The 24,947-nt window shown below is 38.8% G+C and overlaps 1 protein-coding gene across 1 annotated transcript; it reads left to right on the top strand.

Annotated features, from left to right (window-relative positions):
- The first annotated feature begins 404 nt into the window (after positions 1–404).
- LOC144638088 (uncharacterized) lies at positions 405–24,947 on the top strand. The gene is given in 13 exon segments (XM_078497216.1): positions 405–987; positions 6,690–8,341; positions 9,397–9,768; positions 11,281–11,630; positions 13,690–13,720; positions 14,116–14,462; positions 15,361–15,391; positions 17,046–17,696; positions 18,459–18,869; positions 18,871–20,094; positions 20,097–21,172; positions 21,772–21,817; positions 22,377–24,947. Coding segments are annotated over 13 exon segments (6,741 nt in total). The 5' UTR covers positions 405–686; the 3' UTR covers positions 22,626–24,947.

Genomic DNA, 24,947 nt, shown 5'->3' with positions numbered 1-24,947 from the left:
TAAGTTTAGTTTAAAAATAGATTCAACTGTAGTCATCACTTACTTTTACCCTTTTTATTACCAAATTTTTATGTCTTTCACAACATTGCCGAAGCACATGAAAAGCAAAACAACATTAAATAGCGAAAGAGAAATAAAAACATAAGGGAATTTTGTAAATTTATAGATAACAAAAATAGTACAGCATTATTGTGCTGCATCTATTTAGAACTTTCGAAAGCAATGAAGCGAGTTCGCTCAAGTGAATTGATGTCAGAAGAGTGCTGTAGTTTATTGTGTTCGCTAATCGCGCGTAAAACAAACATCTGGTTTTGAACCAATAGGATCAGTTTTCGCGCCAAACTACCATTTCTATTGAACTGTAATTGGGGCCGGTTGCGGAAAGGTTGCCGTAGTTTATATTCTGTTCGTTGCACGCATAAATTAGCCAGGCTTTGCATATGATTTGCGATTATTATTCTCCTGTCACGGCTTCTCGCTGGTTCTTCATTTGTAAATACAAGCTATTCAATGAAGTTTGCACAAATCTAATGGCTGAATGGTATTTTGATGCGATCAAGGAGGGTTAAAATGAGACGGTTTTAAACTCTGCGAATTCAAGTTTGTTTTGAAGACGTGTATAGTCCGTTTGAATCTTCGAACACGGGATAAAACACTCTGTTATCTGTGGATGTTAAGTGAATAACATGGCGACTTTGGAGCTTAAAACCGATTCGACACCTACTACTAATGGAGAACCGGCCTTTACGCTCTGTACTTTTTGCAACAAGTCGACAAACGGATTTGAGAAGCGATTATTTGCAACGGCGCAACCGAAGGGACCATTTTTCCCGGTATTAGCAGAGTTGCAAGGCAAGAAAACCAGGCTGGACGACCTTGGTCGAGCGGTAGTGTGTGTGGCGTGTTTTCACCACCTTTTACGGCAGTGGAGTAGCTTTGAACGAAGGGGTATACCAGTCCGTAAGCGCGAGTATAATATCATAACAGGTATGCGTTTGATCTGATTATGCATGTACAAAATGGCTTCTACGGGGGTTTCACTTGAAAGAGTTTCGTTGCTAGATCATTCGGTCAGTTGTACGTTTACTAGTACAGTCTGATCTCTACTGGATACCTTTGTTTGTACTCGCTGACCGGAGCTCAATCGACAGAAATATTGTTGATGCGGTCTTTATATGCGTCATTCTGTGCGATACGACATTTATAGACCGCCTCTCCTGTAAACATGATTTTGTAAATTGCAGATATTACTTGTCAGTAATCGACTTTCTGATGTGTAATTTAATTTTCAGAATCCTCGATACCTTACTATCTGTCATGCAAGTGTTTGGATAGTAAGAAATAATTTGTCTGAAATCAAGCGTTAAAACACTCACAATGGGCTAATTCACGTGGGAAAAAATCAAGTCTTTTATTAATTTGAGTTGTTCATCTTTACTTTCGATTTTGTTTACCAGGTTTTGAATTTATGCGCTATTGATTTACACTTTCCAAACAGAACTAAAAGCTAAAAACTGTCTTCAAGGGTAACAGACAAGACGTGAGATTCAAATGCATATTACAAGGATATTGTAGTGTTTACTTTTTGTTTTGCACACTAACCGCTAAGTGACGGTTAGTTTTTGTGGTCTGTTTTTGAGTTACTTGGCCAAATTTAAATTCATTGATTTAAGCTACTAACGCTGTAAAACAGGTAGCAAATCCTTCAAAAAATCAAACGAGATTTAAAAAAAACTTAGTAAAATAAGCTTATTATATAAAATTTGCATAATTTCTTATTACAAATAAGAAAACTGAATTTAATTATTACAGCATTAATTTTTTGCAAGAGTGACTTTGTCTAGCACGTTCTCATACAATGTTAGCAGTAACGTATGAAGTTTGCTAAAACATTTATTGTTGTGGTGATAAAGCTTCTGCCCTTACTCGATTTGCTAATTCTCTTTACATGTTACCACACATTTCCTTTTATGTAAGTTCTGAGAAAATATTGATTCATCACGATCTTCTTATCACTTGTTTGTTTGACAAGGTGTTGATGTTTTAAAAGTAGGGCTAGAAGGTCAAAAACTGTAAACTCGATCAGAATACCTTAATGAAAAGTTACTAATCCTAGATTAGCCTAAACCAGAAGTGGCTGGAAAGTAGAGAATTAAATCTAAGGTATTTCAAAGTGCTGGAAAATAACCCAGGAATTCCTTCTGAGAATTAACCCTAGACAGGAAATATGGCTAACGATCAGTTGAGCTACTCCCACCAAGTTCGTTCGTGTTGTTAAAAAGAAGTTCTCCATGTCTTATGGTATTACCGTATAGTCCGAGATTACAATAGCCGAACGAGATTAAACGAAACACTCACAGAAATCAGTGTTGGTTCATAAATTCGACGTTAGTGCTATCCAGGAATATCTCATTAGTGCTTGAAATAACTGAACCCAGCTCAGTAAGATTTCCAAGGGATTTTAAGGGCACTGAAGAGTTCTACATTCGTGTGGTGTGATTACTACGAGGCTAAAGTAAACAGGCGAAAGGTTTTATAGTTTTAGTGGACCCTGTAAAGGAAAGCTATTGTTAAGCAGAAAACAAAGAAAACTTTTTTCCTTCAAGAGCAGCGTGCTAGCGATCGTGGTTCATCAATGACTATTAGCTGATAGACCAGTTTATTGTAATCATTTAGTATAGAAACAGTCTAGTTAGTATTTAATTAAATAATTAATTTTACTGTAAATATAAGAATTGTAATTTTAGATGGTTTTTTTTTTAATTGTAATTTTAATCTTAGCATAGTTAATTTTAAATACACGACCCCACAAGCTTTTAGCTTTTATTATTATCGTGTCAAAATAAAGTTTTATCTATCTTTATCTATCTACCAATCAGATTCGTGGAATTTTCATGAACCGTGGGAAGGCGAATGTGTACTAAAAACGAACACTAAATTCAGTTCGAAACAAACTTCGTTCTTTTCTTAAAACTGTCTGTTTAACTGACTGACTGACTGATTGATTGATTGATTGATTGATTGATCGATTGATTGATTATTGATTGTAGTCTTTATTAATAATGTTGGTGTAACACAAAACAAACGTGCAAGGCGAACAAAATATTAAAAAAAGCTAAAAACAATTCATTTCTCTAATATCTGTGAAAAATTAGAGAAACAGCCTTGTGCATTTAGATCGACCAAATAAATATTCCATTGCTCTGATATATTTTTAGCTCCGCTTTTCCAATGGCCTTAGTCTCGACATACAAAATCTCCTTACTGATCCTCACACATTTTTATATAGCACTTGTTGAGAGAATATATAGTTTATTATGTAGTGTTGTCTTTGCTGAGCAGGTCATGTTTTCTTATTACTTTCATTTTAAACTTTGTATTTATCATTCTGAGGAGAATCAATAATAATAATCAATAATAATGATTTATATAGCGCCATTTCCATAAGTTCAAAGGCGCTTGACAGTTTTAAAAAGTAACATGTTTATATCATAAAGTTGCTGTCGCTTACACCAGAAGTTACACTTTTCGCAATAATTATTAATTCAAGAAAAAAGTTATTTTTTAGAAGAAAAGAATATTCTAGGATAATTAAAAAATTAAAAATATCAAATCGCGTACGTTATTTTAATGACAACATTGTTAAGATTTTCATAATAATTTTGGTGTCCTCGTTTGGTCGCGTGAGTTAAGTTTCCTTACCAGTATAATTATCTTACTTAACCAAGAGATGGTAATTAAACTTCTTATCCGTCAAACAAGGGCTTCTCCTTTAGTTTTACTGTTATGTTAATTTTCTTAAACAACTTTCAAGGTCACAAATCGCTTTTGAACTTCGGGGTACAAAACTTGCAATTGTTTTGTAATCTCTCATTACTATAAACCAGTGTGATACTTGGCTCCTTCGGAGTAAGTAACAAGTATTTTTTCCTAGGACCATATCTCGAGTTTTGTTTCAAACCCTTTCACAGGACTTATACACTATCAATAAAATGTTGGATCAAGAATTGAGAGCGATTTGAAATAGTTTAAGCGATTAAAAAAGCACCAAAAAACATGCTTACAATGACTAGATCAGTTTGTACGGTGCCTTGTGCCCTTAGTTGGAAGAGTCTACAAGAATTTATCCGATCCATCAAGTCTAGTTATGTCAAAACATTTTTTACAATTAACCATACACTAACTTCAATAGGTCTGTGTCAGTTTATTCAAGCCGTGAATCTCTTGATCATGTTTATTAATTTATCATTGTTTTTTAAAAAATATGCTGCCCCTTCAGTTACATTGCAGACTCGACCTCTTTTTCCATGAGAATTTTTGCATACGATCGATTTCTCTACACAGCTATCTTTAGGAGAATCCTGAATAATTCAATGCTAAAATTAGGACATCTTAAAGTTATCACTGACAATTGTTAAACAATTGCTGAAGATATTTACTTTTGAAACATCTTGCGACATGCAAATCAGTAGCGGTATTTCCTTCTCTTACTGTGACATACAATGATGTTTTGACTTGCATTATGTGCGCTAAGTCTTCGTATTCGTCCAATACGGTACTGCTTTGTATCTGATATTTATGCCAGCAGCTGTCGAAATGTTTTGGTGTTATTTTAGACTTCCGAAGTGCTCGGATAGTTATCTTGAATAGTTCTGTAAACTTCTGAGAATGGGTTTGAGATTCAGAAAAGTTTAACGGCCACCAGACACGGGAAGTTCTATTTAAGTAGGTAAGTTTACAACAAAACGTTTTTAACTAGTATGTCTTTCGAAAATTGCAAAGTTATGAATCATCATAAAAGTCAAAATAGAAAACCAAACCTTGAGCACTGTTTAATTATTCACAATTTTTCAAACTTTCGTTCCTATCAAAGTCGAAGCTTTTCGAAACTTTTGAGATTGTCGACAGTTTTTCCTAGGTGAATAAAATTGAAATCGTTATTTACTTTTTTTTTATGCGGAAGCCTTTTCAGAGCAAGGTGTATTTATTTGAAATATTTACTCCAGCTACAGAGCTTCTGCAGACTCCAAATTCATCTGCAGAACTTCTGCAGGTTTTGCATCAAAACAATTCGCCTTGAAGGCTATTTTAACTTACAGATACCTCTATTTCGTGTGAATAAACGGTTTATTTCAAGAGATATATAATTCGTATACGATCTTGCGCGGTCGTTCGCCGTCAGCGCATATTTTTAAAATCAAGATTAATATATACGAAGAGTGCTTGCTTGTAACGGAACTTGTATGTAATTTAAATACAGCTGACTCTCAAACAAATTTTTTTATTGGCCTACACCTAAATTACAATTTTATCAAATTTTTAGGCTTTTTGTTTAAAAAACTGTAATTCAGACTTTGCGGCATCTTTCAGCAGCCCAAAAAGGGCGAGAACTTTATGTATAATTTATTTGGTTTCATTTGGGCGTTTACAACGAAGTCAAAGGTTACTTCAGATTAATCAGAGTTAATCAAGTTGTTTTCCTCACGAGTAAACAACTAGTAAACTGTTTGTCAACAAAAATGCGACTTTTCGTCTGTACAAAAAATGAAAACAAAACTTAAAGAAGAAAAAACAGAACGGGATAAGAAACGAACCGAGTGAAGTATGGATATCATGGGTTACCAAGCGCTATTCACATCCTATCAAGATCTTGTTGCATTGCGTACGGTGAACACTGAATGCCTCAGTGAAATTTTTGAAGTAACCCTACGGCCGACTTGATTTTTTTTCACAAAGCCCAACATAGACCTGGTTTATGGCTGAATTAAGGTTTTACACTGGACTCTGTTGACCGACACAAGGGAAAGGCTAAATTGTTTTTATTAGCAAATTCGGTGGATTAGCCACAGTGGCACGTAGATCGCGTTGAGACGTGTGGTAATAAGAGTGGCTATAGGCTCAAATCTTGTTTGGTCACGGCTTTCTTATTGAACACGATCTAAACTTCGTTGAAATAACAGCGTCATTCTTGGAATAGTTTGGTGTAAATTACTGATGTTAAATTGTCTACTTTTTAAATAGTTTATCAAAGCATAAAGACCGCGTTTGTATCGTTACTCGAACCTAAGCTGCGTCTATATATCAGGTCTCAATATCGCTTTCTGCCAGCCTTTAGGATGAGAATTTGAAAAAAGCTGACCAATTATACTGAAATCGTCCTGAAAGCGTCATACACAAAGATATTTTTGAAAGGTCAATTAACAAAATCTGTGGGCACTTAAACGCAAACATTGTGCATGCATTCTACAACCCAAACATTGTCACTGTAATCCAGACATTGTAATAAGGGGTGATAATGGTTAAAAACAATCAAAATGTTATTATAGTTGCGATCCTTCTTTCTACTAGAGAGTGACAACCTTTAAAGTGGGTGAAATGGTTAATGATTTTGAGGAGCTTTTCCCTTATATTTAATATTTTTCGATGCACAAAATGACCTTCAAATCGAAGGAAACTTCACGTTACTGAGTATTTTTAAGTGGAGAAACACTTATGAGGAAACAATGAACCGAAAATATACAAAGATGGTTACGATTAAGGAAGATTGACTGAGGTGGATTGCAAAGGACGACATTAAAATGCTATTTCGTTCGAGATGCGCCATCCTCGACTTAGCTCCTCAAACCCCCTTCACTCTACCGAATAGTAAAACTATTAAACATTCTTCTTTTCCACTTTATTTCTTTCAGACGACCGCGTTAACAACTATCAGGTGCGACGTGAAGAGGAGATACGTAAAGAAGCTGAACAAAAGATAAACGAGATCCACGATCGCGAGGAGCGAATCCGAAAAGAAGCCGAAGAGAGGATCGAGAAATACCGACAGCGTCAAGCAGAGATCCGTCGTGAAGCCGAGAAAAGGCTGCTTGAGGAACAGTCCAAAGCTGAGGAATTAAAAAAGAAGACATCGTCTAAGCTTAAAGAAGAGCAGCAGCGAGAGGAAGAGTTAAGACGACAGGCGGAACAACGCATTCAGGAGGAAAAGGAGAAAAGAGAATATATTCGACAAGAAGCGGAGAGACTGCTTCGGGAAGAGAAGCTTTTGGAAACTCAGAGGACAAATCAAGATTCCACATCTTCAACCACTGAGATTATTACAAAGTACAGAACAGAAGTTATAATACAATCGCCTGAGAGGGAAAACGCTCCATTGAAGGAAATCACAGATCAAACGGATTCCGAAGACATGGAGGGTGTTGCTACTGAAAAGGAACAGCAAGCAAGGAGTCAGAGGAAGAAAATGATGGTGTACGATCCGGAGACGGGCTGTTATAGGAAAGCACAAGATGATGATAAGGAAAATACTGTGGTTGAGAAGAAAACGGAGAGAGTGGAGTATCGTTTTCGTCTTCGCTCAGACGAGAAGCCTCGAAAAACCACAGAAGCTAAGGACTCCTCGTCTAAACCTGACAAGGTGTCCGAAGACGTGACGGTTTCGATGGAACCAGTGCAGTACAGTACAGAACAAACCATTGTGTTGAATGGCAAGGAGAGGTCAAGAAGCCAAGGTCGTGAAGGCGACGCCGGAGATGAGGAAGACCTAAAGAAAGCTGGAGACATTATGAAAGCTAAGTTTGAAGAGGGTCGCAAGCGATTCGAGCAAGAACCTGTTGAAAGGAAGCGGAGTGACTCCTCCAAACAGAGAACGACGAGAACAACTTCTGACGACTCTTTAGAGGACAAGATCAAAGAAATGGAGAAGAGAAGAGAGCGGTTGCTTCTACGAGGGCCATCAGGATCGATGGAAACCCAGGGACGAAGACCCTCTGAAGAAAGGAAGGATCTTTCTCCAAAAGCCGAGAGTCCGAGGGACGGGTCAAAAAGTCCAGTGGATGACCCTACGAAGAAGCAAAGAAGTCGTAGCGAACGAAACAAACGCCGTTTAACAGCCGAGGAGTTGAGCTTAAAGAAGTCTTCTGGAAGCGAAGAGGACTTGTCGAGCTACACGTCCGGTGCAGATGCCGCAAAGGTTCCAAAAACAGATCCCCAAAAAGAAGAGAAGCAGACAGAAACGAGGAAGGAGAGTTATTCAATCCAGTTGAAAAAGGTCGAGAAACCGGATAAACTAGTGGACGACGAGGTTTTCGTGACACAAGTCAAACCGGTTGAGGCTTCTGTGAACCTGATGAGCTGGGATGATTCCACAGATGGACCTGAGTCCGTGCCCGAAAAGGACCCTGTTCATAGTCAAGGATTCAGAAAGAGGGCTGACAGTGCTGAAGGAGAGATGTTCCCCAGGCCCATGCATCTTGTTGAGATAGAAGCACCTATAACTGTTGTTCAGAAGGAACAAGTAGAGAGTACACCAGTTTTGACCGGCAACATTCTTGACCTTGATGAGGTAAGAAACTCTCCTAAACGACATGATCCATAGATTTCGAATGCTGAGACAATAGTGGCAGTCCACACAAATGGACATCCAAAATTATTCTTTTTAAGTCGTGAGAAATAAGGAGCATGCAGACACCACCATAGACGCCTTAGTTGGAAACCAAATTCTCCTAATGTGGACGTCATAGCAAATGCAATAATTCAAAAAACTGAAAAAGATGTTTGTAGTTGAAGACAACTGAAAGGTGCTCTGTCATGATAATTAAGTCATGATTTTTCATGTGCAAAATCGTAGTCAGTCAAGAAAACCGCCAAATACTGTTTTTCTTTCCTTTTTTTAACGTAGAAAAACACCATACAGTTATAATATTTAAACCAAAAAGAACAAGGATAGTTCAGAATGGGAAAGATCGAGACGGATTTCATATGATCCCTGACAATCGATGGGTCAACCGCAAGAAAGCGAACATAGCCGGCAAAGCTTGAATATCATTTAGCGCATGCCTTACTTTAATTTTCTTGTAAAAAGAGCAGAAGAACTGTAGGTTTGGTGCGCGTATAAAAATAGAGATGGCAAAAAAAGAGACTCTACGCCAGTTCGTAAACAAACTGACCAGGTTTTAGAAAGTCATAAGCTTAATCAGCGCATTATGTAAAAGAACTTTTCTTTTCTTTATGATTCCTGGTCACCTTTCTATCAATTTTTTGCCCGTTGAAATATGGTTTTTGGACAAACCCTGACCAAATAAATGCCTTCTTTTGGGGTCTACATATACCACTCAATGTTCCTGGACGAGTGTCGAGTCTAATTCATTTACACCTCCGAGGTGTGCTTTTGTCCAATAAAATGCAATAACAATTAACGTCGGTTAGTTTAAAACAATAAGTGCCTAAAATTAATGCATGTTTAATCCCAAAGCGGTCCTAAGCTGGTATCATCTAATCTGCATAACCGTTAGGCTTATGGTATCATATTCGTTTATGAACTCCACCGTATCCTTAACTACATATCGTTAACAGTGTTGTTGTAAATCGGTTTGTCTTTATGTGATCTGGTTTAAACAGATTTCAGGCATGTCATCTGCGCCAGCCATCGAGCCAATCTCAACTTGGGACAACCGAGCTCGTGCTAACAACACTGCCGAGGAAGATCGAAGACGCCGCGAGAGAGAGCACGAAGAGCGAAAGCGAAGGATCGAGGAGAACCAGCGACGAGCGGCGAAAGAACTTAAAGCTAAGAAACAAGCGAACGATGTAAAGCCACGAGTCGACGAACCAGTCCAGGAAATGTCAATGAAGGAAAAGAGGCGCTCTCTAATGGATATGTGGGAGTCGCTCGCTGAACCTCAAACGAATGTCTTGTCGTTTGAAGACGATGAAGTGATGCCTGAAGATCAGAGCTACACAGCCACAGTACGAGAAAAAAAGACTGTTTTGGTAAGTAAAATGATCGTCTTTTGTTATTTTTTAGTTTAATGGTGGAACCAAAGTTGGATTTGTATCGTTTCGTTGCGTAACCAAAACAAAAGTAAATTCGCCTAGGAAAAAGTAGGTCCGTTGCAGAATTAACTGATTAAAATCTTCCAAAACTTCACAGACTCTTCAAAGGAGCAGGAATTAAACTTTGCTCTTCGCCATTGACAACGAAATTCAACACTGCAGTACGGTATATTTTTTGTCTCAATTACAGTTTTGCCTCTTGCGTGGTTTTGTTCGCTTGCTCAACATTAGTTCAGGTCGATCAAAGAACTCTGACGAACAGTTTGTGGGAAAAAATGATCATGTGCTACTGCACCATAAAAAAAATCGAGAGCGCGTTTGCATGTTTTTGCATGTTCTAGAAGCGAACAGTTGCCTGTGCTAATCTGACTGATCAAACTGTGAATTCTCGTATAGAAATTACAAAACCAACCAAAACAAAGAATCTTAAGTGTGGTTTGTTATCACATCACTTCGGCAGTTGTCACAGTTGTAAGCCAGATCGACTATTTGGCCAGTTTACTGGCGTAAACGTTGTATAGGGCTGATTTTCGCAGCTCAAAAGATGCGATGATCGAATTATTTTTTCATAAGTGTCCATGCTTTGTATTTTGGCTAGGTTTTCCCAGGAGATTCAAACATAAACAAGCACTGCAAAGTACAATATAATAATTTACGTTTGGGAGGTTTAATTTTAATGGTATGTATCCAAAAAAAATAATAAAGGCAAGAGGCAAACTTTGGATGTCTATATAACAGAAAGGTTGCCTCGAAAATTATACAATATTAAAAAACTTTTAAACAAATAAGAATAATGTGTGATCTATACGTAAACTAGGTCCTTCAGCTTGAGTTGTCTTATAACTCCATAGCCAGGTCAATATTTTTGGGTATTTCTTTAAAATGCCGAAGTGTTTTCAAAACATAAAATTATGTTTATCTTTTTTAATTGGAGCTGTAAAAAGTGTTTGTATTGTTGTTGTAAAATTGCAGAAATTGTACATTTTTTCCGTCTCGTACATCAGTATATGCAGCTGTAAAAGTTTTATTGCCGCCTTAAATTTTCGCTTTTATTTGACAGATTTTCCATGTTTTTATTTTATTATAATAAGTTTGCAGGATATTGAAAACTTTTTTACTTTGTTTACCAATTCATATTGACGCTTACACGGTCTGGAGACTTCTTAAGACGTTTATTGTCTATTCAAATATTAAAACGTCAAGTTTTGAGTATGGCGTTATGTGTTACACTGCTAGTTAATTTTTTACCAAATAGCCCTCTCAAACAATAATTAATATCACCTTGTCTGTTCTCGCACTTATATTTGAAGAGACTCTGAAGCAAATTTGCATAACACGCATGTTTACGCGCTTCAATACTACAGATCGTGCTCTTCGTAAGCTGTGCAGTGGTGGCGAACCGCTTACCAAACGTTGTTGTTAATGTGGTCTACAATTATTTCGCTTTAGTTCGATCCGCTGGAAGATAAAGACCCCGAGGTAGTTATGGAGGTCGGTGATATCGAAGTCATCACCTCGTCGGGACCGTCCGTTGAAGCGGAGAAGAATACGAATCTAACCGAGGAGGAGCAACGATGGGAGAGCGCTGGACACTTCCAGCCAGGCCGGCTTCAGAAAACTGTGTTTCACGGCCAGTCTGAAGCGCCACCCGCCGAAGAACAACCTAAACCTATGCCTCGTAAAGTCGGTAGTCGCTACGACTGGATGAAAGGGGAGACCTCGGCCGATCAAGCTGCTTTGATACCATCGAAACTTAAACTTGACTGGCAAAACAGCCCAGCAGCCGATGAGAAGTTAAGGTGAGAGTTTTTCAGCACAATTTGAGGTAAATTCGTTCCGTGTTTAACTAAAAATGAAGCAGATAAGGTTGATGATCACATATTTGTAATCGCGTTTAATCACTGTCGCAGTCGCTGACTTTCATTGTGGTTTGCTTATTATTGTTTTGGTTTGCACTACCGCAGCGCATTACGCGCCATCTTGGTATTGAAAAGATTTCGAGGCCAATATATGCAAAGATGAAAAAATGTCGGTCAATTCAAACGGCATGTAGTGTTGGTTCAGGGATTAAAAGCGTGAATTCCTGAGTCGATTTGTGGTTTTGAGTTTCACACCTGTTTAAAGAATTTTAAATGGCTAGAACATCGACATTTAAAACTAAACAATGGCACATATTTGAATTTTTAGTGTAAATGTACAATCTCTAAGTCAAAGCTAACGGTTGCTAAGTGTGGAATATGGAATATGAACAATATTAATGTCCTTGCGTTGGTCGATTGACCCTTAAAGGAAGTTAAATTTTCAACTAAAACAGTGAAGTTTTATTTTATACATTCAGACAAATATTTTTCGATACGCAAAGTGTTGTTGAACTTTTCGCGGTACAGGTGCAATTAACAGCTGTGTGTTGACAATTACAGTTGTAGATCATAATTCCAGGGAAAGTTAATTGTTATGTTTCTGTATATTGTTTTGAATTAGCATTTCAATCCGCGAGGTCATGTCATGTCACGTTGGTTGTCACACTTGTTGTCACGCCGGTTGTTTCTCCGGTTGTCACGCATTACTTTCACACGAGCCACCGAACTCGGCCTAGCCAGGGCGCCCTGGCCTAGCCTTACAGCTGCCCCGCTCCGGTAAAAAACTCCGCAATTTTTTTGAGCGGAGCGGGACGGCTGTACGCCGGCTTAACTTAGCCATTTTTTTAGTAAAAAAAAAAACAACAAACAAACCAAAACAAACACTTTCTTTTTCCAGAGCGTGCACGCAGACTTTAGTACACTGTTTTTCCCATGCTTGTTATGAATGAATTTAAGACGGAATCCACTAGGAAGTCGAGTAAATTTATTAAAGTTGGACAAAAATCAATTTCCAGAATAATTTAAATCCTATTGCGTTATTTCCTACCCTTAATAAAAGGTAAAGATGTAAGTAATTATCCGTGATAACACCAACAAAATTTCTTATCAGAGCCTGAGAAAATGAATTTCAAAGTTCACAAGGTTTGGGCAAAATCTCACGTGTAGCCATTTTGTAAATTCGTCTTAAGCGATTCAGTGGAATTCAGCGGAACTTCAAAATGTGTTTTCGATGTGTGGTGTTGTTAGAAAAGATTTTTTTTGATAAGATATTTGAAGCAGTAAAAAAAAGTTTGCAATAAGGTGGAAATAATTCTGGTACAAAATTTCTTATCAGAGTCTGAGAAAATGATATTTAAAGTTCACAAGCTATGGGCAAAAGCTTACATCTTTTAAGCGATTCAGTGGAATTCAGCCGGAACTTCAAAATGTGTTTTCGATGTGTGGTGTTGTTAGAAAAGATTTCTTTCGATAAGATATTTGAAGCAGTAACACAAAAGCTTGCAATCAGGTGTAAATAGTTTTGGTACATAATTTTGTCCAATAACTACTCGAAGTCCTGGCGGATTTCCTCTTAATTATTAACGTACAAATTTAACGTTTCAAAGACACGATTCTGACATAGTTTAACTTTTCAAGTTAAATTAACAGTCAAATACTCAATATAGAACTATTTATGCGCAGCTTAGATTCCTATTTGTATACTAGTATCAAACCACTTTTTCTACCTATGAATGATAACATCGCCGGAAACGTCATTCTTTCCGCTTACTTTGCGCTCATTATCCCCCAAATCAAAGTTAATCTAATTATAAATTATTACCGTATTGTTTTTGTTCCACATTTAATCATTTTTATTCCTTATTTAGTTATTGATATTGTAGATCACTTTAACATTTATATTACACGTACTAGCGGTTCTTTCAACCACAAGACTGCGTTTACTTTCATAAAATGTAATTAAAACATTCATTTATTTTTTTTTTTTACTTATATACAGCAACGGGCAAGTGAAAGCAAGTTCACCAGAGGTAACTTTTCCTACTTGTTTTCTATTTTTGTTGTTGTTTAATTCCAATTTGCTCGCAAGTGGGAGTCCGTGGGAGAACTTACATATAACACATCCCATGATACTTACATATAAATTTGATCGTCAAAAACTTTCTCTAGATGTTTTAAGCTCTCAGGATTTTATCGGATTGCGTTCGATTCCCATACAAACTCTAAATTTTTCGCCACGTTTCTCCCTTCTCCTGTTCAAAAACGGCGGGAAATCCGAGAACTGCGAGCCTTTAGTTTACCATTTCCAACCTCGTTGGCAGTTGTCTGACCTTTTTGGTCCTGGGACGGGATAAAGAGAGAGCCTTGTTTCATGTTGCGCAAGCGGGTGTAATGTATTGAAATTTATCTTTTGTTTGCTCTCCAGCCAATCCAAGTAGAGATCAAAACTGAGAGCCAGGATGCTAAGAGTAGCAGTGAGAGCGAGAGCGAGAGCGAAAGTGAAAACGAGAGTGAGAGCGAAAGTAAAAGCGAAGAAGAGAGAATACCTCGAGTGGACTCGGACGAGTTCCACCACCTAACAGAAGAGGAGAAGCACTGGGAACGAGCAGGGCAGTTCCAACCCAAAAAGCTGAATGTTGCGGCTCTCTTTCAACAAGCACCCGGTAATGTGGAAGAGAAACCAGCGCCAAAGAAAACGCAGACGACCTCTGCACCTGTTAAATTTAAAGTTCAGGAGCCTAAAAGGGAAGACCCTGAAATTGAAGAAATTAGGTAAGTGCTTCTTCGTTACGAGTGTTATGATTGTGACCTTTGAACTGCCGGGCTAAATGTGACAAGAGCGTTACATCGTTACAGGGACTGCCTTAAGTTTCTTTTACTGTGAACAAAATGATCTTAAAATTGAGACAATCCTTATAAGAACAGACTACTAAAAAAGGAACAAGGATGGTTCTCGCTCAAATCGACCTCCGTTGAGTCGAATCGTAAAGTGAAATAGTCGAATCGACCCAGTTTGGGTGTATTGGACAACCCTCCACCCATAATATTGTTAGCGGCTACTAATTTTAGCGATTTTTTTTCTGAGCAAGATTTAGCCACTAATTTTTCAAGTGAAAACCGCTCTAAATGTATTGAAACTTGAGTACCTTTTGTTCTTACCTTCTCTCAGGCCGTTGTTCCCATGGCAATTCAAACTAACTTTTCCCGAGAACTTCCCAAAATTGACAAGGAATAAACTTTTCCTATCCGAACCCAGTAGATGGAACCTTGCTTGAGTGATGTGCAGAGAATAGGGCGTCTACAAGTGTAAAGGACTTGTGTTTCCGTTTCTCAAACAAGAAAAAACCCTCTGGTACCCAGGGTAACCGAAAGAACGAGAAGAGATTTACATTAGAACATTTCTACACCATAAGGGCGGAAATGATTTCTCTTTACGGTCACTTTACTAATCATTTTAGCAGTGGATGAGATAGCTTAGCCTGCGAGCAGGCTCTCTCTCTTTTCGGGGGCAACGTACGCGGTTCAAAAGGCAAAGACACGACTGCAGAAGGCGCGGGTCAAGCTGGAAAGCCTGCTCGCAGGCGATGGAGGAGAAAAGAATAGGGATTTTATGGTATTGAACATAGTACCCAGATCTCATGCTAATTTGGGATTATATTTTTCTTTGTAGTCCTGTTAGCGAAGTCAAGACAGAAACAGAGGTGAGTAAAAGCCTTACAATGCATATGTGATGTTTCAAACACGTTACGATTTACTCTATGAAGGCAGGTGCAAGACAAACATGCATGTATTGCGTGACGGTTAGTGACATCAAGTAGGCAAACAGACAGACGTTGGATGTCACGTTTTGGGTTAAATCCACCAGGGGACTTGTAACCACGGGGCTTATTTCTGAGGGGGGAGGGGAGGGAACTGGACTTATATCTAACGTGGCGATTTTTAGTGGGATTTAAGTCAAGAAGGATTTCCTGTTGAATGTGCATAGCAAATGGACCTTGAAACGCATGATGTTCTGTAGAGAGATTTCGATTAGTGAAGTGTGTGTCTGTGGGGTGGGGGGGAGGGGGTTATGACTGTTTCCAGACTATTGGAGTGGAGAGGTTATAAGAGGGACTCTACGGTTACACATTCAACACATGAACGGAGGTTTAGCTGGGTGCTGCATGCATATATGTGTCCATACGGTGGCTCCTACGTTGCTGGTTAGAAGGCGGAATAATTTAAAAACGGAAAAACCTTTGCTTAAGTAATGTGGCGCTTTGTGCGTGAGCATTAAGCATGACATGATCCTCTTAATCACATTGTACAACAACAGGACAGACTGCAACTTATTATTTCTGCACTCTGATTGCATTCTAACATCTGCTAATTGATGACGGTCTTAAGTGGGGCATATACATCACAATGCAAATCAATTAATGAACATAAACCTTCGCAACGCGCATGCTATGATATAGTGTAAATTTGTAACCCTTAATTTAATACGACTTAAATTTTGTGTCTGGCCCTGTAAATGTGTGTGTAAAATTAATTGTAAGTAATGTAAGTATTTTCTGTTAACTTCTGTAATCTAAATGAGTATCGTGTTGTAATTGTTTTGTAGTGTAAGTAGTGTAAATGTGCAGGTATTTTGTATTAAGTGTTATGTAATTAAATCACCGTAACCTTTTTTAAAACATAACAAGTAAAGTAAGCAGAGTTGAGTCAAGTGTCAGTATCGTGTACGTAGTAATTATAATAATCTGTTAAATTTATTAAAAATATAACTGTCTTTAACAACACAAGTTTATACCTGTTGGCTGTTAGTAATAAACACAAACGTTCCAGCAAACAGCATTTTGCTCGTGATAGTCATACACTTGACTTGTTTAAAACGCCAACCAGCTTACGCTTTGCCTCGTTCTGCTTGCACTGTGCGCATGCTTGACTTCATAGCTCAATATATGACATGGTTGTGCACCAATAAGCGTTCTCTTTGCCTCGTCCTGCCTGTGCTGCCGTGTGTTCTGCGTGGCTTGATAATTATCTTGCATGGTTATGCACCAGTAAGCTTTATTTTTGCCTCGTCCTGCCTGCGCTGTGTGCCTGCATACTACATGGCTCAATATCTAGAATGGTTGTGCACCCAATAAGTTTACTCTTTGCCTGTGTGCCTGCTTATTGCATGGCTCAATATTTGGGGTGTGTATGCACCAGTTAGCTTTATCTTTGCCTCGTTCTGCTTGTGCTGTGTGCCTGCTTACTGCATGGCTCAATATCCCCCCCCTGGCATGACTGTGCTCGAGAGAGAAGGAATGCAAACGTACTAAATGGGTAGCTAAACACTTTTAGTTAAACTATGTTCATCACTTGTAGCCTGATACCTCAGCGCTTTACAGCCACGTCTACGAAGAGGAAAGTGACGAAGATGACGGAATTCCCGGATGGAGGAAAATGGAGGAGCGGAGGAGACAACAAGAACGGGAAGAGATTGAAAGAGCAAGATTGGAGGAAAAAAGAAGATTAGAACGTGAGGCAGTGGATGAAGATTTACAAGAGGAATCTGATTCAAGCGATGATGAGTTTGAATCGAAAGGGGGCACAGGGGAGATCAGGAGGATAAATCCCAATATTCTGCGTCTGTTTATGCAAGTGCCAGACAAAGAACCTGAGAAGCCTCTCAAGTCGGTGAAACCCAAAGAGCAGAAAATAAATAGATCCAGTGTCCAGGTGTCCGAATCGACATCTGTTGTCGACAGCTCTTTTGAAGACGGCTTTGAAAGGGAAAAAGAAAGAGAAGTCGAAGATGAATACGAAGAGAAAGTGAAGAGTAAGCAAATTAGGAAGTTGAAGCTTGATGACATGCCTTTCCTGCAAGCAAAGGAAGAAGATACTATCCCTGTCCCACATAGGGATGTCCCACCTCCCTCTAGAATTGCTGTGCAAGAAGAACGTTACGTACAAAATGTCCAACGCAGCACCGTCGAGTCAGCGCCAAGAAAAGAGTGGGAAGAAGAGCCAGATGAGGTATTCATATATCGCACCACGCATGCGGCGGTCCTTAACAATCCATACGAACGCAATCATACGTTTACATTAATAGCATGATGATGGCCGCCTTTCGTTATTTTAGTGGCTGTGTCTATTTTCATCAACCAATCAATCAATCAAATTTTATTTTACGAGGGTGACATGTAATAGTTTTTCAACTAATAAATTTGCGGCCCTCTTCATTGTACTAAAAATTAAAAATCTTCTATGAACAATTATCTAATTTAAAATCAAGTTAAAACCTAAAATTTAAGCGATTCTTGAATAATGTTAAATAATGTTGTTCGGGGAGATTGCAAATACATCATGAAAGATAATCTTTTTGCAACACTGCATGCATACCTCACACCCTTGTTCTAAATAGATCACAATCTATTCCGCTACTTAACAAATGCACCCTTTAAAAAAGGAGAACACCTCAAAGAAACGCATCGCATTTCTTGCTAGTACACCTAGTAACTGAACCGCGACAAGCAATTACGGCACACCTACACTTGTCATGGCCACAAAATATATTGCCACTCATCCTATACCATGCTTCACCCACAAAATATCACCCGGAATATTACTAATGTCTAAAAAATCCGCACGTTTGCGTTAGATTGTAGAATAAATATGTATTCAACTACAAAGAGAGCTTTACGTTGAGTCATTTGGACATGTCAGTGAACACCTCTTTAAAGTTATCAAAGTGATATCATCTAAACAATTGGGTTTTTTTGTTATTATTTTTTACAGCCCGAAATCGGTACCTACGAGTCAACCACGCTGGAAAGTTATGAAGACGAGAGTGAAGACGATGACGTTCCTGAGTGGCGTAAAATGGAGGAGAGGCGAAAACAACAAGAGCAAGAAGAAATTCAAAGAGCAAGATTGGAAGAGCAAAGACGACAGGAACGAGAAGCTCAGGAATCCCAAGAACAAGACGACACGGATTCAGATGATGATGAATTCGAAGCGAAAGTTCGAACTAAAGAGATACGAAGAATCAATCCCAATCTGCTGGTTCAGTTCATGAGTGAAAATAAGGAAGAGGTCCCCAGTACTAGAAGGCCTAATAAAGAAATAGTAGAAACGCAATGGGTGTCGGTGACAGAGACAGCACGCAAAGACGACAGCGATCTTGAAGATGTCAAGGAAAAAGATGAGTGATGATGACGATGATGAATTTGAGCTGAAAGTGAAAAAAGGGAAGGTTAATAAGCTGGTTCTTGACAACAGTCCTTTCTTGCAAAAGCAAACCAAGGAAGAAGTCCCAGTGCCGAGAAAACGGTCGGACGCGGAAAAGAGCAGGAAGGACTCCAAAAAGGATTTAAGACCAGTTGTTCAAGAAGATGTGCTTGTTCAAGTAGTCGATGAAAAAGTCGTGGAATCTCAGCCTGAAGTGAGTTTTCATGAAGGAGGAGAAGATGACGAGTACGAAGTGAAAATTAAATCGAGGGATGTCAAGAAATTGAACCAAAATCAGTTCGGTTTCCTTCGACAGCAGGAGGAAGAAGAGCGGAAAAAACGTCAAGAAGAGGAACGTCGACGTATCGAACGCGAGGAGCGGGAATTACTCAAAAAAGAGGAGGAGCGTAGAAGGCGTCTGGAAGCTGAAGGTAGAGCCAGAGAAGAAGAAAGGATGCGCCGAGAAGAGGAGACGAGAAGAAAGGAAGAAGAAGAGAGAGCCCATAGGGAAGAAGAAAGGAGGCGACGGCTTGAGGAAGCTGAAAGACTCAAACAAGAAGAAGAAGAGCGGTTACGAAGGGAAGAAGAAGAGGAGTTGATGCGTTTCGAGGAAATGCGTAGGCAGAAGCAAGCAGCGAAATTGAAATTCGAAACTGGTTCCTTCGATGATGACGGTGTCATCCGGAGTGAGAAGGATATATACAGCGTGGGTCGTCTTGATTCAAACAAGCTGATGCAGTTCCAGCAAAGACCGGCGGAAGAACCAAAGCCAAAGGCAAGACCGCGGATGGAAAAGAGGAAGACAGAAGAATACAAGGTACCGGAACGCGAAGTTGAAACTGTTCAGATGACATCTGTTGATTTAATCGAAAGCAGTCCCTACGAGGAAGATTTAGAAAGAGGTCTTACTGAAGACGAAATGTATGAAGATAAGCGAAAGAGTGTGGGTAAACTTGACAGGGAGTGGTTTCTAAAGCAACAACAAAAGCAAGAAGAAGACAACGCGCGGCGAACTAGAGAATTAGAAGAACAACGGCTAAGAGAAGAGCGAAATGAAATGTTGAGAATCAAGGGTGAAGATTCAAAGCGATGGGAAAATGATGATTCCAGTGCTGAAAAGCGTGAAAGAAGTGACTCAGAAATAAGAAGAAGCAAGCTTGCTGCCGATAAATTCAGTCTCTTTGAACACGATGGTGGAGCAGCCAGCTTAAAAAACCGAGAAAAACAAAAGAAAGTTCGATTACTGTTGAAAAAAGAGATGAAGTTCAGGCTGCTCCATCGATGAGCTATGGAGATGAAAGTGTTGTGATTCTGGGAATGGACGATGCAGAGACGACTCAGCGAAAATTGCGCCTGCAACGAGAAAGAGAAGAGACAGAACTGCTTCGCCAGGAGGAAGAAAGAAGAAGATTGCTTGATGAGGAGGAAAGTTTGGATTTCGACAGAAATGAAGTAGAAAGCGACAAACCCAAGGGTGTTGGAAAACTAAACTACCAACAGTTCTCCGTGTTTCAGCAAGGAGGAACAGTCGCTCCAAAAGCACAACCTCGCAAGAAGGCGCCAAAGAAAGTCGAAGAAGTTGTGAGTGTCCAAAGCCAGCAAGACGTGGAGAGTGCTCCAGTGAATCTAGACGAGACTGATGTTGACCGAAGGGGTCCCGCTGTGACGCAAGAAGATGCCGAATACGAGAAAAGGATTAACACAGGCAAGAGACTTGATGTCGATAAGTTCTTGAGTTCAAGGTCGCAAGAGGCTGACGAGAGAGCTGAGCGGGCAAGACGAGTGGCAGAAGAGAGAAAGCGTCAAGAAGAAGAGGAGTTGGCCAGGGTGAGAATGGAGGAACGCGAGCGGCGGAGGCAATTGGAAATACAAAAGGGCTATGCAGTTGAAAGCGACCGTGCTGAGGCAACAGAATCCAGGAGAAAATCAGCATCTTCAACAGAGTCAGATTCGGAAAGGTCGCGAAAAATATCCATCGAAAAAAGAACATCAAAACCCAAAGAGCCCGAGACAGTAACAGAAAGACCCGACAAAGGAGTCAGTGTTGGTCGTTTACCGCAAGACCTTCGTTCACAGTTTGAAGGAGAAAGAAAGAAGACTGGTTCAGATTCTCATCGCAAGTCTAGCAAAACCAAAGGTTCCAGATCATCTTCAACGAATTCACTTGACAGTCCTCGAAGTACTTCTACTGACAGCGTGTCATCTGTTCCACACGAGAAAGACATGAACGGTGATGTCAGCCACAAGGGGCAGTCGCTAGACAGGAAATACTCTGTAGACAGGTAAATACCACGAATTGTTTAATATTTTAAACTAGTTATCCTTCATCATTTGTAACCTACTTTTTTGGTTTCACGTTCTAAGGATAAGAAGAAGGCATTTAAAAAGGGATCGAAGTCGTATTTTTTACTACTGAAATTCTGGGAGAGGGCAACCTGCTTCCCATACAAGGGAAGAAAGGTACTTTAGCTTGGACTTTCGCATGATATGAAGCATACCGTATTTTCTCGATTAAACGCTTCCGGCGTTTATTTTTAGCTTAGCCTGGTTGACTTGGTGTTAATTTGACTCCTGTAGTTCATTCGAGCCGAATTTTTATTAACGGTTTTTATTGATTATTTTTCACAAACATATATCTTGCCAATATACCTACAGCTCATCACACCTTAAATAAATACCTGATAGGCCTGTTTTCGACTCCACCTTGGAGACCCGGTGTTTATTCGGTACCCGGCATTTAATCGAGAAAATACGCTACATATAATATTGGGGTTTACGTTGAGATTTTCAGGTGGACGTTCGAGAAAAATTAAACTTAGATACATCAAATAAGACTTGTATCTCCAAGGCAGAAATTCATTTCTTTATTGTTTACTCGTAGGCGGGAGACAAGTAAAGAAACACAAGAAGAAGATAGACCAATTGAGGTGTGTATAAAATATTTTAATAATTTACAAGTTATTTCACGTCGAAACTAAAAAGAAAAGTCTGTGAGTTCTTGCTTCAACTTTGAAAACACCAACTGGCCTTCTAAGTACAACAATAACACGTTCATTTACCTTTCTTTCATTGCTACTGAAGGGGTCTATAAAAAAGTTACGAAAAGTATTGGAGTCTAGAGGGGGACTGAAAAGAGAAAGAAGAGAGACAACGGGGTGAGAGTGGGGGAGAGGATTAATAGAGCCTTGTAATCGAAACGTCATAATGCACCTTCCCTGTTATAAAAGCTATGACGAGAAAACGAATTGTCTAGAAAAAGGAAGAAAGCAGCAATTCAACGTCAAGTTATGCAACAATAGTTTACATAAGTATTTTACTTCGAGAAGAAAAGAGTGGAGAATTTATGCGTAGCAGTAACATTGGTTCTGATTTTTCTGAAGACAAGCTGACGTCGCTGTTTTATGTGACCCATTTGTCTCTGTGTTCGCGGACACCGTTTAATGTTACAATGTAGCAACTAAACCGTCTGTAATATTCTTGTTCTAGTCTTCCACAGCGGAGGAAAAGCCGGTTCCCAAAAAACTTAATATGAGCATGTTTGCTGCGTTTGAAAAGGGTGACAGTGAACCAGTGCTACGTCGAGCAAAGAGTGAGAAACGCATCAGACCAAACAGCATTGGAAACGTGGATCTCTTGAAATGGCAAGATGACTCCAGTGTTCGCCAGTCTTCCTCGGGCACGTCGCAGAAGAGCAACACTGGGCGCCAACCGAGACCAAAAAGCATTGCATATTAGGCAACGTATGTTTGCTTATAACTGAGGAACTTTATTATGATATGATAATTATAGGTTTAATTATGTACCTTAGCTAGATTATCACAATTTAAATGGCTTTGTCTGTCAATTAAAAATTTTGGTCGGATCAGAAGACGATGAATCAAAATTTGGTTGATTTGTTGTCATTATGACAAGGCTAACAAAAGAGAATAATATAAGGGGGGAATGTGCATCGTTGGCGTAGATTATCAATTTGTTTTAAGTATTCCTGTCAAGATCATTCGTCACGCTATGGTCTTAAATTATGAGCTTCAGCATTTACAAATGAGATTCAAATACCAACACCATCCATGGGCCTCCCATGTCTTTTCCCTATAATTTTAAACCACTGTTTTAAGACTAGTCTGTATTTGACACAACTAAACAGGTTTCTCGTCAGCCTCTTTTTTGTGACTGCCACCGCCAACGCCTTTGTCATTCGGATTTTTATTATTAAGGATTGATTTCAAGTAATCAATGTGGTAAAGTTAGGGGCGATAGATTTAAGTCAAATTTTTGTGCCATGGTGTGAAGGCTCTCAATGACATATTTGTTATGGAGACCCTTTTTGGCACTTTAACATGGCCTTTACTGACAACTATCCTAAGGAATAAACAATTTATTAGTTGTAAAATTAAGAAGACCAAGGTTTCAATGCACTTTAATGCAATTTAATATGATCCATGCAATGTACAATTCTGTTTATTCACGTACACCAACATTGCACACTGTGAAATAGAGTCATGTAGAACCAGGTGAAACTAAAAATAAGGTGTAGTCATTGTAAAGAGAAACTCGTTGTATGCTTCGCTCATAACAAGATTGCTTCTTTTGTAGAATTTATAAAGAAAACTTGTGACTATTCAATTATAATGTCGTTATGAAATAATTTGTAAGAAGTCGGCTTTGTTTTGTAGATTTGTTATCGAAATTTATTGAATCGAAAGGTAGAGAGTTTTGTCACGTAAAATTTGAAATTTCAAAAGCCACCGTGAACGTGTAATATCAGTTCAAAGACGAAGAAATATTATTCTCAAAAACGTAAACAATGTTATTAAAAAAAGTTATGCACTCAATCGTCGTAAATAATAAAGAAGTTTGTTAATAACGGCAATGCAGGCGTTTAAAGTCTTTTTCGATCACACGCTCAAACAAAACTGTTTTCTCCCAGATATTTTTCAGTGTAGCCTTGTAAAGGTGTAAGGGAAATGATCAAAACTATTTGTAATCGGACAGGGCACACCATTTCACAAAAAAGATAGTGGTCTCTCTAAATAACCCCCATCCCACACCTTAAAAGGTTTAATTTATAGCCCCCACACCCTGTCAGTTGTACAAAGTAAGAAAAAGATTCAACTTCTCTGTGTCAATGCATGCTTCGTGCACGCACCGGGATATTAAACACTCGTCTCAAACTTTCAGGCCAATAGTGTTTGTCCTTAAGGATTCTCAGATAGGTGATGTCTTGCCCGGCCCCTGACCCCCATCGCAAGTGGATCCACCTCGAGTAAACTACTGCAGCTTGTTGTTGTCACTTCCATACATGTGCCATGCATTGAACTGGCCAAGAGAGGGTTTTAGAAATAGTGAGGATTTTAGGATAATCTTCAGTGGGCACTGTTAAAGCAAGGCGTTACCTATTTCTGAACCTCTAATAATCGGACACAGCAAGTAAATGAGCGTGTCATTTGAATCTAGATTTAAATCGTTGTTTACCGAGGCCGATTTTTTACGGTGTTAAAGTCTTTGTATTTTTCCTGAAGTAAAACCGGGGCCATGAGCGTATGCCCACTTTAGAGAAGTGGTTCGATCAATATGAATCGTTCTCATAACCGTCACTTTTGTGTTTTATCAATTCAGTAATGACGATTTTTCACTAAATTCTGAGGTGCCCTTACTTAACGTACCAAGCAGACTTTTGTTTCTGTTATTCGCAAGGTAAAAATAAACTAGGTTTCGATTGGTCTTTCTTTATTATACCAGTTCAGTTATACAAATACCAATGGATAGCTTGCTAACGAAACATTACAATATTTACCCTGTTGGTTTTAATAAATGGTTGGATTGAGTAGATAATAATATAAAATAGCTTATTATTTGTAATTGCCTTGTAAGTAAATTTACAGCTTGTACCAAACAAATAGGACGTAAAAGAAATGAACGTTCCTAAGTTAAAACATCCAACAAGGTTTTTGTTGGCTATAAGCATTTTTTGGGCTACACAAACTTTTCACCAGTGCAAAATTTTGTAGGACTTGTAAGTTAACTTCAAATTTGGATTAAACTATTGAAAACGTCGAA

This window comes from Oculina patagonica, chromosome 14, assembly GCF_052425735.1.
Source record: "Oculina patagonica isolate OP01 chromosome 14, crgOcupat, whole genome shotgun sequence".
Taxonomy (NCBI): Eukaryota; Metazoa; Cnidaria; class Anthozoa; order Scleractinia; family Oculinidae; genus Oculina; species Oculina patagonica.
The sequence above is the reverse complement of the archived record's forward strand: the minus strand, read 5'-3'. Positions and strand labels throughout refer to the sequence as shown.